This window comes from Podarcis bocagei (assembly GCF_964188305.1).
Source record: "Podarcis bocagei genome assembly, chromosome: 13".
NCBI lineage: Eukaryota > Metazoa > Chordata > Lepidosauria > Squamata > Lacertidae > Podarcis > Podarcis bocagei.
Window position 1 is genome coordinate 45,210,396 of NC_138138.1, and position 19,330 is coordinate 45,229,725.

General features: G+C 46.4%; 1 protein-coding gene across 1 annotated transcript in view; it reads left to right on the forward strand.

Annotated features, from left to right (window-relative positions):
• Positions 1-8,512: 8,512 nt before the first annotated feature.
• The window catches only part of NFATC4 (nuclear factor of activated T cells 4), a 30,618-nt gene continuing 19,800 nt past the window's right edge, over positions 8,513-19,330 (forward strand). The window contains exons 1-2 of the mRNA XM_081167804.1: positions 8,513-9,061; positions 16,998-17,985. Coding sequence (XP_081023930.1) covers positions 8,965-9,061; positions 16,998-17,985 — 1,085 coding nt within the window. The 5' untranslated portion in view covers positions 8,513-8,964. The remainder of the gene's footprint in view (positions 9,062-16,997; positions 17,986-19,330) is intronic.

Sequence of the window (19,330 nt, forward strand, 5' to 3'; positions counted from 1 at the left end):
TGGAAAATGCCGGATAATGATGACTTGCCTCCCACCTTTCATCAGAAAGTTCCAGGGCGGTTTACAGCAAAAGACAGCATTAAAAACAGTTTAGAATTATAATCACAACTGGTGGGAGACAAGTCATCATCACCCGGCAGTTTGTATAAATTTACAATTCATCATGACAAACTCAACTGGCTGGTGCTGTTTTGATAAAATCTTGGTTAAATGGGCAGCAGCAGGCAAGCTTAGCCATCCTATCCACCTTCTGTTTAGTTGGCAACCTCAGTTTAGTCCCAGGACCTATTTTTACTACCACTAGTTGCTGTAGTGAAGTGTTAAGTGCAGTAAAATCTGAACATAAGCGGAAGATTCATTGGTTTTGGAGGAAATATTTTGCATAGGTCTATATATAGCTTGTATATATTTTTTTCCTTCTTTCTTTATTTTCTCTCAGTTTTCTGTTTAAAAATGCTTGATACTTGATGCTAACTATTTTTATATATTGTTTTTTCTTTGAAATATATAAAAACAATAATTAAAAAATTGTCCAGTAGCACCTTAGAGACCAACTAAGTTTGTTCTTGGTATAAGCTTTCGTGTGCGTGCACACTTCTTCAGATACCAGAGACTGTTTATTCTTTGTTTTTCAAGCTTTAATTTTTATATATATATAAAAAGCTCACATTTATAAAAAGGAGATTCGTTGCTTTTGTTCCACCGTTGCACTCGCTAATATCTTCTTCCCAGCCAGCAGGGCCAAAAGTCAGCGATGATGGGAGTTGTAGTTCAAAACAACTTAGAACATGTAACTTTCTGTGAGTAGCTATACTCCTCAGTTTTCACTAGAGGGCAGGAAAGGTTAAGGAATCTGGAAAGCTAGAAAATTTCATTGTATTTCACCTGTCGTTTCCAGGCCTGTGCTAAGGCTAACTGCTTACCCGGTTCTAATTGAAAACAGCAATTTCTTCCACATGTGGTGGACTTGTGACATAGTGAAAACGTATTGGGAAAATATATATAACGAATTAAAGAAGATTTTTAAGTATACGTTTTTGAAAAAAACAGTGTCATTTCTGCTGGGAATGGTGGGAAAAGACACTGAAAAGAATGACCAGAAACTGTTCTTATACACAACAACGGCGGCGAGGTTATTGCTAGCTTAGGTATGGAAACAGCAAAAATAGCATACAATAGAAGAATGGCAGTACAAGGTTATGGAGTACGCAGAAATAGCCAAATTAACAGCAAAAATTCGACATCAGGGGGATGAAACATATTAAAAAGAATGGGGAAAATTTATGTTATACATAGAGAAGATGATGTGAAATAGGGAAACCAGTAGAATTAAAATAATATCTCATAACGGGAAAATACAAGAAATTTACTGGATAATAATATCAAAATGAATTAAAAATGTACATTAGGATTATTATTGAACAATATTTGTAAATGAATATAAACAGACAGCAAGAATTTGTATATATAGAAAGATTTATTTGTTCACGGACATTTAATGGAAAAAATGAAGAAGAACAATCTTATGGAAAATGGACAAAGACAATGCGAAAAGTCAAAGAGGACACAAAAAAGCCAGAAGAAGGAAGGAGGGAAGTCAGCTCGGGAGAGCAAGAACAAATGTGAAATATAATGTATGTGTATGTACAGTATGTAACTAAAAATTCAATAAAGATCATCTGGAAAAGAAAAGAAAAGAAAAAGAAAACAGCAATTTGGAGTTCCAGCAGATAAATTCTCTTTTGTTTCTTCAACCTTGCTTAGCCACTCCTTCGCTTAAGCGTGATGCTGTTTTATACGGAAACAGAAACTATTCCTTCCATCAGGAGGCAGCAAGTGTGCAGGTCAGTATTCAGAGGCGGGTGGGGGGGGTGCCTTGTTTTCTTCAATACCCCCCTCCCTCCCATCCACCTTTCCCCTTTCTTCTTCTGTCCCAATTTTTAAAATGAAAAATTCCTTAGAACACCCTGCTCAGAATTAACTCTATTCTAGCACATCATGAAGGGACGCGGGTGGTGCTGTGGGTTAAACCACAGAGCCTAGGACTTGCCGATCAGAAGATCGGTGGTTCAAATCCCCGTGACGGAGTGAGCTCCCATTGCTCTGTCCCAGCTCCTGCCAACCTAGCAGTTCGAAAGCACATCAAAGTGCAAGTAGATAAATAGGTACCGCTCCGGTGGGAAGGTAAACAGCGTTTCCGTGCGCTGCTCTGGTTCGCCAGAAGCGGCTTAGTCATGCTGGCCACATGACCCGGAAGCTGTACACCGGCTCCCTTAGCCAATAAAGTGAGATGAGCGCTGCAACCCCAGAGTCGGTCACGACTGGACCTAATGGTCAGGGGTCCATTTACCTAGCACATCATGATTTCATATTTTCAGGGCATGGCACAGTGATTATGTGCCTCTAAGTAACACTTGCTGGGTATGACCAAATAGCAGGCTGTCTCTTGCTTCCATCCTCTGCTTTCAGGTTACTAGAAGTACAGTGGTACCTCAGGTTAAGTTCTTAATTCGTTCCGGAGGTCCGTACTTAACCTGAAACTGTTCTTAACCTGAAGCACCACTTTAGCTAATGGGGCCCCCTGCTGCCGCCGGGCTGCTGGAGCACAATTTCTGTTCTCATCCTGAAGCAAAGTTCTTAACCTGAAGCACTATTTCTGGGTTAGCGGAGTCTGTAACCTGAAGCGTATGTAACCTGAAGCGTATGTAACCCAAGGAACCACTGTATCTGAAAGCCTGCGTGAGGTAGTAGCTACAGCTCTGGGTGAGGCCTGGGGGTGGGAGCCAAGTTCAAATTCCCACTCAGCCCTAAAGCTCCCACTGGGTTTTCTTGAGCCACTAACCCATTTCACAGGGTTGTTATGAGGATAGTATTGGGGGGGGGGAACGGGCAGAACATATACAGCGCTACCTCGGGTTACATACACTTCAGGTTACAGACTCCGCTAACCCAGAAATAGTGCTTCAGGTTAAGAACTTTGCTTCAGGATGAGAACAGAAATCGTGCTCCAGCGGCAGCGGGAGGCCCCATTAGCTAAAGTGGTGCTTCAGGTTAAGAACAGTTTCAGGTTAAGAACGGACCTCCGGAACGAATTAAGTACTTAACCTGAGGTACCACTGTACACTGCCTTGAGCTTGAAGAAGAAAAGCAGGATATAAACGAAACAAGTTAAAATCTGGCTGAACAGTCTTGCTGAAGGAAGGGAGGCTAGGACAGATGGACGATGGAGAGGAAGGGCTCAGTCAGAATCCAATTTGGGCCACTAGCCTACTGTACAGGGTTGCCGGTCAGATGATAGGTTTGTAGAAAAAGGGAGCATGTTCATACCATATTGGAATGAAAGGATACAGGAGGTACCATAGCTCCATGTAAGGTGGTAAGGGAGATATAGGCTTAAGTATACGGGAACTTTGTCTATATATGGAATACGCATTGCCAGTTTGTGTAGACCAGAGATGGGTTCCTCCAGAAGCTGCTGGATTGAAGCTCTTAATTCAGCCAGACCATTGACCATGCAGACTGGGGCTGGTGGTTCCACAGGCTCTCCATTCCTGGCGAGACTGAGCTAGGTGGACCCTTAGTCTGATTCCTTAAAAGACACCAGGCTGTGTTTATTTGGCGGGAAGCGTCCTTGGTGAGCTTCTAACAAACCCCATCTTTTTCTGGAAAACATTTTTTGGGGGAAAATATGTCCAATTAAAAAGAAACTTAATTGGGCCACATTGCACAAATTTAACCCAGTCTTGTCACAGATCATCAGGGCTGTGTGATCACGCTGCTGAGAACTGCTGTGATCATTTGTATATAGACAAACTCTATATTTCAGAGTTTGTTTTTAATGATTGTCTTTACAAAAACAGCGCTGTTCAACTCCAAGCAGGGCACGTTGTGAGCCCTCACTCTTGTCTCCCTTTTACTTTGATTGAGCCAGGAAGAAAAGTACGAACTGTCTATTCCTCTAAAAGCAAAATTGGTGTAACTCCCTATTTTATTTTATTTTTTAAAAACTTCCCCAGGGCCCATCCCTTTAAATAGTTCTCCTGTCGATCTGTCCATCTCAATGTAAGTAGGACAAGAATCAGCTCTGGTGGTCAAATCCTCTGTGTTTTGGCCAGTCCTGATAAAGCCATTCTATAAAGAGGCAATGTGGTATAGTGGTTGGAGCGTGGAGTGCAGGAGACCAGGGTTCAAATCTCCACCTGGCCATGAAGCTCACTAGATGACCTTGGGCCAGCTGCTGTCTCTAAGCTACAGTTTCCCAAACTTGGGTCTCAAGCTGTTTTTGACTGCAACTCCCATCACCCATAACTAGTAGGACTAGTGGTCAGAGATGATGGGAACTGTGGTCCGAAAACAGCTGGAGACCCAAGTTGAACCTACCATACAGGGTTGTTGTGAGAATAACATAGAGAGAGGGAGAACTAAGTGTTGTGCTCCACCTTCCACCTTGAGCACTGGGAGGAAAGGTAAGGTGGGATATACACATGGTAATAATAATAATTGTAGTAATAAGGGTATTACCTAACTGTGGATTTTGGAGATTTTTTAAAAAGAGCTATCTTTGCTCTTTAAGGGATCATTCTCTCATTCTTTCTTTCCATTCAAGCCACCAGAAAAATATGTGGTGGAAGCCCTGGGATTGCCTGGCTTGTTTAAAAGAACTTCTTTGAAAAAGGAGGAAGAAAGAAAGAAAGAAAGAAAGAAAGAAAGAAAGAAAGAAAGAAAGAAAAAGAAAGAAGACAGGGGGATCTCACTGAGAAACAGTTTCCATGTCTGGCTGCTGGGAATGCAAAGTTTTTATAGAGTAGGCAGACAGATGTTGGACTGACACTGAAAATCAGTGGGGGCTGTGAAAGCTTTCTGGGGTTCATTTGGCAGGGCCAGAAAGACAGGAGTTACAGCATCATTGGAGATGATGCTGAGAAGTTCTAAGCCCCCCCCCCCAAGTCCAGCTTGGAGCAGGAGCTAGGAAAAGATTTCAAACTTGTCCCGCCCTGTGCGCTGCGCTTTGGCCTAACTCTGCACGCTAACGGATGGTTTTGATTAAGTTAAGGAAGGAGAAGAAAAGAGCGGGCGGGGGGGGGGGGGGAGAGAGAAGGAGGACACGTGCTTTGGCCTGGGACATCTCTCTATTTTTGCAAAGGCCACATGCGTCACTCTCCCTCGTGGGCCATGGAAATGGGGAATGAAAGAATGTTAACCCCTTGGAGTGTGGACTGATGGGGAATCTGGGGAGCTGGCTTGCATGTGTCGAAGATGTAGGCTGCTTCACGGGGTTTTGCTCTAGGGGAAGAGGGGCGGTTGGGATTGCAAGAGTGGGGCCTCTCAATCTGGAATGGGGTACACATTCAATTTTGTTTGCATCTCAATGAGAAACTACCTAATTTGAACTTCTCGAACTAATATGTGAACCAAAACGCAAGTGGCCTTTGAAATTCACCGCCCCTCTGAATTTTGCAATGCAGTTCTCTCCAAGCACTGTGTACAGAAAATGCATATATTAGGAGAAAGTGTGCATAAGAAGGCATTCATTTGTGAAAATAATATACCAAAGCATACAGTTTTGCAAAAATGTATATATCAATCTAAACTGCATACAAAAACGTGCATATTAGGAGAAATTTGTACCAAAATACTGGCAGGTGTTCGTTGGGTTTTTAAAAATTGCAATTTGGTAAATTTCTGCAGAAATGTAGAGAAGAAAATTTAAGAATAGAAGAATGAGAAGGAAGAAAGAAACCAAAACTGACAAAATCATCAAGTCCCAATCTGAAGCAATGAAGATCGCATTTGGTGTCTGCGCCAAAGATCAGAGTTTTATTGGGAGGAACTCACTGTGATGAACTCCAGAACTACTTTTGAAAAGCAGCTTTTGCCCATCCCACTTGCTCTGATCAGTGTCACATTCCAATGACAGGAGAGAGATTCCCAGCCAGTTAAAGAACGCACTAAGGGCTGCCACAGGGAGGAGGGAGCAAGCTTGTTTTCTCTTGCTCTGGAGGACTTGAACCAGTGGCTTCGAGTTGCAAGAAAGGAGATTCCGACTAAACATTCGGAAAAGCTTTCTGACAGTAAGAGCTGTTCAGCAGTGGAACAGGCTCCCACGAGAAGTGGTGAACTCACCGTCCTTGGAGGTTTATAAACAGCGGTTGGATATCTGCCATAGATGGTTTAGCTGAGATCCCTGCATTGCAGGGGGCTGGACTAGATGACCGTTGGGGTCCCTTCCAACTCTAAAATGCTATGATTCTGTCCCTGCCAAGTTAGTTGTCCAGTAACCTGGACGGTAATTATCACCATTTATTTGTATGGCACTTTCCTATGGAAAACCATACCCAAAGCAGTTCACAACATCAAGAAACATTACATTCATTAACAATTATAGGTTGTCTAGTGTTGGACTAGAAGCTGGGAGGTGACACATAAACTACGTGAGAAGGACAATTGTGACTTCAAGGAAGATTGGGAACTTTTTACAAACTATTAAAAAAAAACACACACAAAATGATTTGGACTCCTTGGCAGGTTTTGAATAAACACCCACAAATTTATTGATAGTATATATGACAGATAAGGCAATGATATGTACAATTTTTAACATGTAGAGAATAATATGTGCAAACAAATCAGAGAGGGGAGATGAGGGAAGTCCTTGGTGTGGGGGGGGGAGGGAAGGATGGGGGGAATAAAAAGGGGGAAAATTAATGAAATGGGTTATTTGGACTGATAATTTGTTTTGTTGAAATTGTCTAATTTTTTATTTATTTTTTAAAGAAGAAGTTGGGGTACCAGGGCTGAAATCCATACTCAGCCATAGGAATTTCTATGAGTTCAGTTGCCTTGTACAGAAGGATCCTTACCTTGGTTTCACCCAACAGACAATGGGTTAGTCAGGGAAGTGACAAAAGAATGCCAGTGATCCTTAATGACTAGGGATGCCTTTGTTAGTGACCTGGAACCCTTGCTCCCCTGCCTTTGGAATGTGGCACTAATCAGAGCTAGTGGGAGGGGCAGTGAAATACTTTATTATACCAAGTCTGGAGAGGAGAGAGAGAGGGTTCTGAGTCAAGCTGGAGTTGATGCATCTGTCTCAGGATTGTGGTGGTACAAACTGTTGTTCTTGTGGGCGGGAATCATATTCAGGATATTGCTGCCTGCTATAGGTGTCTCTTGCTTCCAATATGCTCTGCCTGCACATTTGTATGTAAAACCAATCTTACAAGTTGAGCATCTCTCCAGGTAAAGCTGAACTGTGCATACCTGCCAGATTTCAGTTTGAGCAGGGTCTTAAGTGTTTGCTCTTCTTCTAACATGAAACCCAGGCACAGCCAGAGGGTAGATCTGTATGGGTTTGGGGGACAAGGCTAGTATCTGAGGGAGGCCCCTAGAATTTTATATCCGGGACAAAGAACTGACTTCAAATAATTGGCTTTTGCAACCACTGCTCCTAAGGCAACAGATTAAATATAAAACCCAGCCAGACCCGTATTCTTCCCCTAGTAAATTGGTAATCCTAGTCCAGGAAGTGGCAGTGCCTCTGAGCACACACAGAGTACCATATCCCATCCCCATGCCTTTAAGATAATGGGGTGAGCTTAGATTTAAGTGTAGTGTTGGAGGAAAAGAAGGCTTCGCCAGAATACTACCTTCCAGATGTTTTGGATGCAACTCCCACCAGCCTCAGCCAGCACAACCACAGTAATCCAAAATAGCTGGAGGGAACCAGGATGGCAGAAACTGGGTTAGAACAGGTTAGATCAGGAGCTGGCTCAAATCACCTGCTCAGTGTCAAATCTCAATGGGTGACCTTGGCCTCCTAATCTTACCGAGCTGTTATGATAATAAAATGGGGGCCCGGGAGCAACCATATTGCACTGTCCTGTGTTCCTTAAAGGAATGGCAGGAGGAAACCCAAAATAAACCATTTTAAAGAGGTAGTTTCAACATTGTCAAGAACAGATCCCTGTAATAATGTGTTTTAAGCAGACTCAATGCCCATTGAAAACGCATGACTTCCAAATAACCCTGGAAGCTGCAGCTTTTTAAGGGTAGTTCAGTGAGGAGGAACTGCAGCTCCCAGGATTCTCCGTGCTTTAAATGCGTGTCGACTTGTTCGGACGTTCATGTTTTGCATAACACCGATGCAAGCACCAAACACGTAGCTTTCCGGGTTGGGAAGTGAGGTGGGTTGAAATCCACGTTATGTTCCAAATGTTGGGTTTTGCAGCATCAAAATATCCGGAGCTGCATCTAGGCAGCTGCACCATTCTTTCGTGTGCTCATATAGGCTCTGTCACCCTCTCCCTGCATGGTTGAAAAAAAACTGGCTTCGCGCACGCCACACACGCTATAATCAGAATAATCGCAGCGTAAATCCCAGCAGGCGCAACGCGTCCCTCTGCCTTTAATAGCCTGTCTGGGTGTGTCCAACCCGTGCATAATAAGCAGCCTAAGGAGGGCGGGCCCTGCTTGGGCTGCCTTCCAATGGGCTCCAGGTAGGCTGGTCCATCTGGAAGGACAAGAAAGGGGGTGGAGGAGGTGCTTCCTTTTTCATTTTCTCGGGGAGCGTGAGATGGGGGATTATAGAACAGCCCAGTTCGGGTTTTCTCCCCCCCTCCCCTCTCCCCTGCTTGGTGGGCGTGGCTTAAAGTGACATATGGGGGCATGGTTTGTGTTTTCTGAAGAGCCAATCAGCAGTCAGGAAGGGAGTGGGAGGGGGGCAGCTGGAGGAGAGGGAAAAGTTTGTTTGGGGAAAGTTTTTCTTTATTACTTTTTTAAAAAACATATTAAAGGGGGAGAAGGCGCGGAAAGAGGTATTGCGTTAAAAGGGGGAGAGCAGAGGTGAATCGAACCAAAACCTCCTCCATCCAGCCCCCCATTTTTTTTGAGGGGTGGGGGGAGAAGGAAGGGGCTTGCCACCCTATTAGGCTGCATCCACCGATTCTCCCCCACCCCCTGGAAAAAATGGGCGCAGCGAACTGCGAAGACGAGGACTTAGAATTCAAGCTGATTTTTGGAGAAGAAGAAAAGGAGCATCCAGGAATGGGGGTCCCCTTGGAAGGTGAGATGCGGGTTGTTATGGGGGCTTCTGATGGTTGGTTACAAGGAGGGAGGTGTGATAATATATGGGGAGGGGGAGAGAATCAAGTGGTTTTTTGTGCGTGTGTCTGGTGTAGCTGGAAAAAGTCCCCCCCTCCCTTTCCTTTTTAGGACAAGCGGGGAGGAGATGGCACGAAGGTTCCCATCTCCCTGCAGGAAGAGTCTGTGTGTTCTTTTGCTCCGAGAGTGAGTAATCGAATCCCTAAAACACGCGGCCCACGCAAATGGTTAATACTATTTGCAATCATTTTAAAGATGGGTGTTGCGTTTCTGCCCATGCTGGTGAGGAAAGTGCGTGAGTGAATGAGAGAAGAAATCGGTCTCGAGTTTCACACACGCCCCATCATGCTTCTGTGAAAATTTTGGAATCTGAAAACTTTCAGGTTGCACTGAACTCTGCATGGAATGTGGAGCTGTTGGGTTTTTTTTGGTAGCTTCTGAGTTCCTGGGACCAATTACTGGTTAACCCTTTTAAAATAATAATAATACAGAAAATCGTATTGATCAAAAAGAGTTAATGTGTGTGCTGCTATGTGTGTGGAAGCTGTGAGCTGGAAAATTTTTGGTTCAAATTGTGGTTTAGCTGTGAACACATTGGTTAATCTGAAACAATGATGGGGGCTGCGTGGCCCTCATGATGTTACTGGATGGTTATTGGTGTGTTTTTCAAATTTATTTTTTACCCTCTGTCCACCCTAAGGTCCCTATTTTAAATTTTAAAAACAGCTGATAAAATTTACAACCAGAAAACTAGCACGAGTCCTAAAGATCTGCATCCTAAGTGTCAAAAGACCAGTTTGAAGTGGACCGCAGCTCAGACCATTGGCCTTGCAATGGCTGATGGTAGCTTGAGTCCAGCCATATCTAGAGCAGAACGTGGGTCTCCAGCTGTTTTTGCACTACAACTCCCATCATCCCTAACTAGCAGGACCAGTGGTCAGAGATGGTGGGAATTGCAGTCCAATAACAGCTGGAGGCCCAAGTTTGGGAAACACTGAGGGTCACAGGGTCCCCACACCTGGCCCAATGTGACCTAGGATTTCCTAGCCTTGGCCACAGTGCGTGAAATGGTTGCCTACCTTATAGGGTTGTTGTAAGTACCACTGAGCTCCTCTACATTAGCTGCAGTAAAGTCAGTGGTGGTGAACCTGGGGGTCTCCTTCCCTTTGGGACAACTTTCCCCAAGCCATAGGCAAGTCATGGGCGGGGGCAGAGGCAAAAGTGGGTGGAGTGAGGAAGGCAAATTTCCTCATTATACAGTAGGGTAGTTTCTGCAAGCATACACACATCTCTCTGCCTCTCTCTGCTCTACATCCAGAAAAGCAAGGAGTATTTATCAGAGTTCATGGGCATGTTCTAACAGGGCAAAAACTCTCAAGGAGGGACTGAAGCAGGGCAGGTCAGGAGTGTGGCCTGGGGAGAATCGTGAGGGCCAGGTAGAGGAACTTTGAGGGCCACATTTGGCCCCTAGGCCTAACACCCCTACTCCTACGTTAAGTCCCTCTGGTGAATGTACTCTTCTCCACCTAGTTGGCAAGAACAGGCTTTGCCTCCTCTCCAAAAGTGGGGCTTAAACTAGCTTGGTAATAATAGCAGGCAGAAATATATATCTGGCAGAGGGTATCTAGTCACAGGTGGTGCAAAATGCCCAAGAAGAATGAAACGAAACTATACATCCTTTCTTCTGCCAAACCCTCCATCAGTTTGAAAAGTAGGCTTCTGCACGTTCAAAACGGCATAATAATAGCATCCTAGTGGTAATTCATATGTGCCCACACACAAGAGAGGCTGTAAACAGGTGTTTTGTTCACTGTATAGTTAGTGACTGCTTTATCTCCAGCTAAGTCATCTGGATGCTTAACGCTTGCAGTAGGACATGTTGTTCTTAGGGGCTAGCACCATAGTTGCAAACGTTTCTTCAATTTTCATCGTGAATTAAGATAAATTTTGGTATTTCCCCAAGCTCCCCCCCCCCTTTCGATGTCTGAAACCTGTCTCATGCGCACAGACACACCCCTGTCAAAACCAAACTTAGACCCCAATCCCCCAGGATGAACATTCACCCCAGAATAATTTAATTGTTGTGGCAGCGTAGGGTAATCCCGGATCATAGCGGCACCTTTAACCAATTTATTGGGCCATGAGCTTTTGTCGGCCAAAACCCTCTTTCTCAGATGCTTGAAGTGGTCACGTCAGAAGGAAGAATTCAAAACTCAAAATATCACATTTGCAAATCCAGGCTTTGAATCCCGAAATGGAAAAATGTGGGTTGCGTGACATGCATTTCCACACGCATATTTGAAAAATGAGAATGGGAGGTGGGGGTGGTGATGGTGGGGGGAAATCCTTCCCCCTTCTTTTATTTTTTCAGATGAAGTTTGCAACTCCCATCCCCCCCCCGACCCAATATCTGCCTCGGAAGCTGGTATGGGGGACATTCTTGGCCCCTGTAGCCCCCTGAACTTGTGGGGGTGCTTCTGGAAAGGGTTCAGCTGAAAGCGGGCTGGCTGCCCCAAAATATATCCACACCCTGGCTGAGGGTGCTGCTTGAGGAGGAAGTTGGCAGCCCCCTGTATGAGCCAGCCTCCGAGGCGGAGGTAGGAAACTGGGGTGTTTTTTTCCAGAGAGAAAGGTCAAACTGTCTCTGGGCAGGCGGCGTCTGGTTCAAATGAAATCCAGATGGGGTCTGAGAGGGCCTCGGGATCCCACAGAATCCAGACCCTCCACACTGGCTCCCATCCAAGGCCTTCAAATCCCGGGTGTAGGGGAGCTGGGGTTGTTGGGGGGGGGTGGCTTTTGAGATGGCGGCAAGTGGGGAAAGAAGGGGGGGGCAGACACACTTCAAGCCTCCCGCATACGGTTTCAACTAGCTCCCTGCAACAGTGCAATTTTCCTTTTCGTCTTTTGGCCTGCGCCCCGTTTCCTTGGCAACGGGGGTCCCTGCCAGTGGAGCCTGGGGCTTTGGGAAATGGCCCTTTAATTGGGTTCAGATGGCGGCCCCTCCCTGACAGTCTCTCTTATTTTCTCTCTCTCCCCCCCCCCTTTTCTCCTCCATCCAACTGGATCCTTGTCTCTGGCCCACGAAACAGGGTGGAGGCCCCAAGAAGACTAGGCCAAGTTCAGGAGGAACTTTCTAAGCCCACGTCCCCCCACCCCACAAAAAAACTTTTCAGAAGCTTTTCTTTCAAAAAGGGAGGCGAGCCTTTGGCTTTCTTCCTCCACCTGCCCCTCAGCCCAAGGAAGGTGCAAGCTGGGAGGGCAACTCCTGGCGGCAAGATGGGAGCCACCCCCCACTTTGGGGCTTTCGCTGCAGAGCAAACCAAAGCCCACCTTAGCCCAGAATATCCTGCTTCCAACAGAGGACAGCCTGGTGCCTCTGGAAAGCTCCCAAGCGCAGCAGCTCACCTTGTTGTTGTTTTAAAAAATCCTAGGCACATGGCATTCAAAGATATACTGCCTCTGTTCATGGGGTTTTTATTTAAGTCGCAAAATGGCAATGCAAAACATAAAGGATGCAATCTGACCTGGTGGGTTGCAAGCTTCCTTTACGACCCAACGAGAGCAGTATTGTCTGTTGCCGCCGTTGCAAAATTCATGTTTTGGATTACAACTCCCATCAACCCCAGCCAGCGCCAAAGGCCCACCGAGCCCAGTGCCCTGTTCTCAGCAGCTGCCAACCAGACACCGATGGGAAGTTCCATTGGTGGAGGCAGAACATTGGGATAGAGTGCCTCTGAACCTGCAAGTTCTGTTTAGTTACAATGCAGCAGTCTCAGTTCGAGCTTTGTTTGCCTTTTTGCCTTCCCAGATACAAGGCTGCCAGTCTACTTGTGTGTGTGTTTGGGTTCTTGACTAGGGATGCGGGTGGCGCTGTGGGTTAAACCACAGAGCCTAGGACTTGCCCATCATAAGGTCGGCAGTTCGAACCCCGTGACGGGTGAGCTCCCGTTTCTCGGTCCCAGCTCCTGCCAACCTAGCAGTTTGAAAGCACGTCAAAGTGGAAGTAGATAAATAAGTACCGCTCCGGCGGAAAGGTAAACGGCGTTTCCGTGCGCTGCTCTGGTTTGCCAGAAGCAGCTTAGTCATGCTGGTCACATGACCCGGAAGCTGTACGCCGGCTTCCTCAACCAATAAAGCGAGATGAGCACCGCAACCTCAGAGTCGGTCACGACTGGACCTAATGGTCAGGGGTCCCTTTACCTTTACCTAGTGTTCTTGAGCTACCACCTTCATTCTTGCCCTGCCTTCCGGCTTTGCCAATTTCCCGTAATTCTCTCCCACACAACCACACATGCATTGCCCTGCGAGTACTACACAACATCTTCCAGCCGCAGCACCCAAGCAGGTAACAGTTGCTGCTCATTCCCGCTGAATATTGGGAGAAGGTGGAGCAAAACAGGGTCCTGGGAGTGGGTTGTGTAGTGTAGTCTTCCACCAGCCTGCAGCTCCCATCAGCTCCATTTTTGCAGTTCACAACACATCGAAGGCACCAGGTTGGCAACAGCTGGTGTAATGTGACAAGACTGGGTTGGATGGAGAGTTGAGGTGTGAGCCATTTGGGTGCTGTGATCCACTCCCTGTTGAGAAAGAAGATGATGGAAAGCAGTGACGGGAGCAGAGAGGTCACAGCCACGCAATCTCTTTAAATCACTTTTGCCCCACTTTAAGAGTCATGGAGGAAACTGGGAAGTGTAATTTGTTAAAGGCGCCTTGTTTGTTTGTTTATTTGTTACATTCAGATGAGGCTGGTCAGGGTTTTCAACCCTGGCCTTCCAGGTACTAAGTCCGGCACTCTTAACCGCTATGCAATCACTGGTTCTTGAAACTACAATTCCCAGCACCCTTAGCAAACTACAATTCCCAGGAATTGTAGACCAGAAAGAGAGAAACTTTAAATTAGAAGCAGCTGTCAGTCGAGAAAGGGTTGCAGGGCAGAAAAGAAGAAATCAACTTTCATCTTTCTTTCTTTTTCTCCTCTTTATATCTTTATCCAAATATTTGCTGTGTGTATGTATTTTGTTTTTTCGGGGGGGGGGGGGAGAGGATACCTCTTCCTTTATTTGACTTGTGGGTAGTCGTCCCTCCCCCACCACCCCAGCCAGCTATATTTAATATCCATCCCATGGGGTTTGGGTTCTTTGCTTTCTCTCTCTCTTGACGTATGCAGGATGCCATAGGCGAAAGGAAAGCACGCCTCCTTCCAGGATTCTTTGTTGCTGAAAAACCTCCCTTTTTGCTGCTGTTGGTGGTGGTGGTTCCCCTTTATTGCTCAGGCCCTCTCTTGGATTAATTTGACAATCGGGTTGCATATTTGGTGTAATGAATTCAGCTACTGCTAGCTGTGGGGAGGAGGAAGGTAGAAAGATAGCAACTCAGTAAGCAAGTTTATATTGAGTCAAAGCCTTGGTCCGCCCCACACTGACTGGCAGCAGCTCTCCAGTGTTTTAGACTGGGGGTGTTTCCACCTGTATCTGGAGATTCAACCTGAGACCTTTTGCAAGCAAAACAGTTGCTCTGTCACTGACCTATGACCCTCACTGCTCTCTTACTGTTAGATGTTCTGATCAGCCATCTGTTGGCTCATGGCTTCACTAGGGTGTTCTCAGTTCCTTCAAATCATTTATACCAGGGGAAACTCCCAATAAAAATAACTAATCCTTGCCTTTAGGCTTACAATCTAAAAAAAAAAGGCACAGCATGAAAGGAAAAAGGGAAGGAGAGGGAAGAGGAAAATGCATGTACCCGGGCACTAAATTCTTACTGTTACAAGGCTCTTACAATGACCAATTGGTATAGAAATGAGCTGGCTCTTTAAAATTTAACTGTGTTATTCAAATGGAAACATGCACATATCTCCAAATGCATTTACCGCTTCATGAAACAGCATGAAGATTGAGGTCCTCTTCAGAGCCATAGAAGCTAGAAAGCCAAGGAGTGTGGTGGAGTCTCCTTCTTTGGAGGTCTTTAAGCAGAGGCTTGACAACCATATGTCAGGAGTGCTCTGATGGTGTTTCCTGCTTGGCAGGGGGTTGGACTCGATGGCCCTTGTGGTCTCTTCCAACTCTATGATTCTATGATTCTAAGCTTTTGCTTGTTTCAAAAAAGGTGGTTCACAAGACATCACATTGGTGGGTGAGACAATCATGGGATTGCATGCAGTTTAGCAAATTGTGTTCCCTTCTTCTAGTAGAAAGAGATGCTCATATCACTACCCATCTGTGGTCTGTTGGCCTAAAAGTATAATCTGCCACTTTTTCGTAAATTTATGGTAAACCTGCTAGCTTGGTTTTTTCCTATTGCTCTTGGGACTGCTGAGTAGAGAATCACTTGCACATTAGATTATCCTCTGTCACCTTCAAGGTCTCCAAATTCCATTGGTCACACCCACATTTAAAGGACTTTGATGTCCCGCAAAGAGTACTAAGATCTGTAGTTTGCCTCTCTAGAGAGCTACAGCTCCCAGGAATCTTTTGGGGAAAACCACATGTTTTAAATATACATTAAATGTGTTTTAATTGTATGGTGTGGATGTGACAATTATGTTTTGATCCTTATTGATTTATTAACGTGCCCACATGCTACATCTGTCAACAGCTAGTGGAGAATGGAGCCCCCGTGTTCGAAAGCAGTATACCTTTGATTGCCAGTTGCAGCAGCGGGGGGTGGGGGGGTGGGCAAATAACTGGAAATGGCTGTCTCTATCTTGTGATCTTACTAAGCTGTTAGAATGCTGTGGCCAGGTAAACTTTTGATTGACTCCAACATGGTAGTTCTCTCTCTCTCTCTCTCTCTCTCTCTCTCTCTCTCTCTCTCTCTCATTTTCAAATTCATACATTTCATTAATTTTACAAACATTTTAACATTTCAAGGTTTCACCATTTCTGCATATTCCATAAGTTTTTGTATCCATTCTTCCTTTGCTGGGACTTCTGCTTCTTTCCATTCTGGGCGATTAACATTCTTGCTGCTGTAGTCACATACATGAATAAATTTCTATACAATTTAGGCAGTTTTGTCTCTATAATTCCCCAAAGAAAAGCTTCTGCCCGCCCCGATTGTTTTAAGCATCCTTTTCAATTCATTATATATCATTTCTAAGTAAGCTTTCACCTTACCACAAGACCACCACATATTATAAAAAGAACCTTCTTTCTCTTTGCATATTCAACACTTGTTTGATTTAGATTTATACATACCATACATTTCTATGTAAAAGACTAGGTTTGTTTATTAAAAAATCATTTGAAAAATGGGGGGGGGGTGTCTTATCCACGGATAGTGCATAGTGGGGACGTGGGATTGGTTGCTGCTGCAAGCCGGAGATTGTCAGCTATAGGGCGTGTTGGAGGCTGCAGCAAGTGCTGATTTTGATTGGCTGTCACTTTGGCGATTGGTCAGTACGATAGCTGGCTCTTGCGACGCGTGCGAGTGGCAGCGCAGGTCATGTGGGTGAGCAATTTTCTGCAATACAGTGGTACCTCGGGTTACAGACGCTTCAGGTTACAGACTCCATTAACCCAGAAATAGTACCTCGGGTTAAGAACTTTGCTTCAGGATGAGGACAGAAATCGCGCAGCAGCGGCGCGGCGGCAGCAGGAGGCCCCATTAGCTAAAGTGGTGCTTCAGGTTAAGAACTGTTTCAGGTTAAGAACGGACCTCCAGAACAAATTAAGTTCTTACAGGTACCACTGTAGCCCCCACAATAAAGCTCAACAACTTCATTTTCTTAATTTTTAGTCCCCAAAAATAGGGGGCGTCTTATACACGGGGGGCATCTTATACAAAGAAAAATACAGTATTTGCCAGTTTCCTCGGTGTTAAATACCAACGATATATCATTTTCAACCAACATGGTGGTTCTCATCTCTTTCTTTTTTCCTCTATCTCTCTTTTTACAGACCTGGATGCGGACAACCTCCCTGCCTACTGTTCACTTGCCCTGGGAGACCCGCCTCCCTACACTTCTCCCCTGGGAATCCCCTGCCCTCTGCATCTCGGTGGGGGCCGTGCAGGCATGCACTCCCCCCCACCCCGGCCGGCTGACTTGGACGGCGACACCTTTGAGAGCCAGCCCGCCCGGCGCGTCCGCCTCGGAGGCTCCCGTGTGCTGGAATGCCCCAGCATCCAGATCACCACCATTTCGCCAGGCCGGCGGGCCGAGGAAGACGACTGGGACTCCTCGCCTCGCGACTACCTCCTCCTGGAGGCTTTCGGGGGCTACCGCGAGACCACCCCGTCTTCCGGCTTCTTCACCCCGAGCCCCGCCAGCAGCGGCAGCGTCTCGCCTTGGAGCTTCTTTTCGGACGACGAAGCCCCCGCCGGGGACGATGTGGAGCGGGAGCTGAACGAGGCAGCGGCCCGCTTTGCCCTCAGTTCCCCCTTGGGTTCTCCCCGGGGCTCCCCCAAGCCATGGTCGCCCGCCGACGAGTCGTGGCAGCCTTACGGCGCCAGCTATTCCCCGAGCCGGGGCGCAGAGGATGGATGGATGCTCCTGGGCCCGCGGCCAGCTTCGCCCTGTGGCAAGCGGCGGTACTCCAGCTCTGAAACGCACTCCTCGGCATCCCCCTGCCTCTCCCGGAGGGGCAGCCTTGGAGAGGAGACCCCAGGGGAGACCGTGGAGGCAGGAGGCGACACGGCGCCCTTCAACTGTACTGGAGCCCGACCGGCCGAAAGCATCCCCCAGAAGGCCCGGAAGACCTCGACCGAGCAGACAGTCGCCCTGACCAGGAAGGAGGAAGGGAGCTGCAATGGGGAGGATGGGGGCAGCGGCACCACGGGGGGCTACGGACTTGGCATGGGGCGCAAGGAAGGAATGGATTACCTGGCAGTGCCTTCCCCGCTGGCCTGGTCCAAAGCTCGCATTGGAGGTCACAGCCCTGTGTTCAGGTAAACCAAGACTCTAACGCTCTTTAAAGTTTGTATAAATGGTCCCCTTCTTCCTTCCATGCGAGGATGTTGAGAGTTTGGGTTGGAACTGTGGCCTGAGAGAGGGTTTCTAAAAGCGGTCATCCAGGTGGCTTGGGTCGATTCCCAAGCAAGGCATGATGGGAATATCCGTCTTGTGATGCTTATCTCTAGATCTTGGTAGCCGGAGGTGGATGGCTTTGCGAATGTGGAGTTACAAGTTGGACAGATCCCTAACACACACATATTATTAAACCAGTCTGGGAATTGTAGCTCTGTGAAGGGAGCAGGGATCTCCTAACAGCCCTTAGCAAACTGCAGTCCCCAGAATTCTGTGTGGCTTCCAACAGGATATTAAAAACACAATAAAAGATCAAACATTAAAATCTTCCCTAAACCGGGCTGCCTTCAGATGTCTTCTAAAAGTCAGATAGTTGTTTATTTTCTTGACATCTGATGGGAGGGCGTTCCACAGGGCGGGTGCCACTACTGAGAAGGCCCTCTGCCTGGTTCCCTGTAACCTCACTTCTCATAGTGAGGGAACAGCCAGAAGGCCCTCGGCCCTGACCTCAGTGTCTGGACTGCAAGATGGGGTTGGAGACGCTCCTTCAGGTATACTGGGCCGAAGGCGTTTATGAGCTTTATGAGAGTGCTTTAAATGTATTGTGTGGGTGGGGCTTTGCTTCTTATCTTCCTCACATGTAGTTCTTTAGTTCACCTCTGGACTATCCATAGTTTACAGGCAGGATTGTGGAAATTTAGGTTTGTGCAATTTAAAGTGGATTAAAGTGCTCTCGAGCAGCAGATCCACTTTTTAAAAACGGACTTTGGGCTCACAGGTTCACAGGGATGGGGGAAATGCGCTAAAACGTGTAGTGTAAACAAATGATCAATGAGGAAATGCTGGGCTCCCCCCCCCCCAGCAGGAGCTTACTAATAATAATAATAATAATAATTTTTTATTTATACCCCGCCCTCCCCAGCCAAGGCCGGGCTCAGAGCGGCTTACAAGCAATAATAAAAACAAGATGAGTGATTACAACTTAAAAACAAAAATAAAATACAACATTAAAATAATGGAACATTAAAATATTAAAATGGAGCCTCATTGCAGGAGAAGGAAAAGAAAAAAGAAAAAGGGGGCGGAGGGAATCAAATTGGCTCCAATCCAAAGGCCAGGCGGAACAACTCTGTCTTACAGGCCCTGCGGAAAGAGATCAGATCCTGCAGGGCCCTGGTCTCATGAGACAGAGCGTTCCACCAAGTTGGGGCCAGTGCTGAAAAGGCCCTGGCTCTGGTTGAAGCCAATCTAACTTCCTTAGGGCCT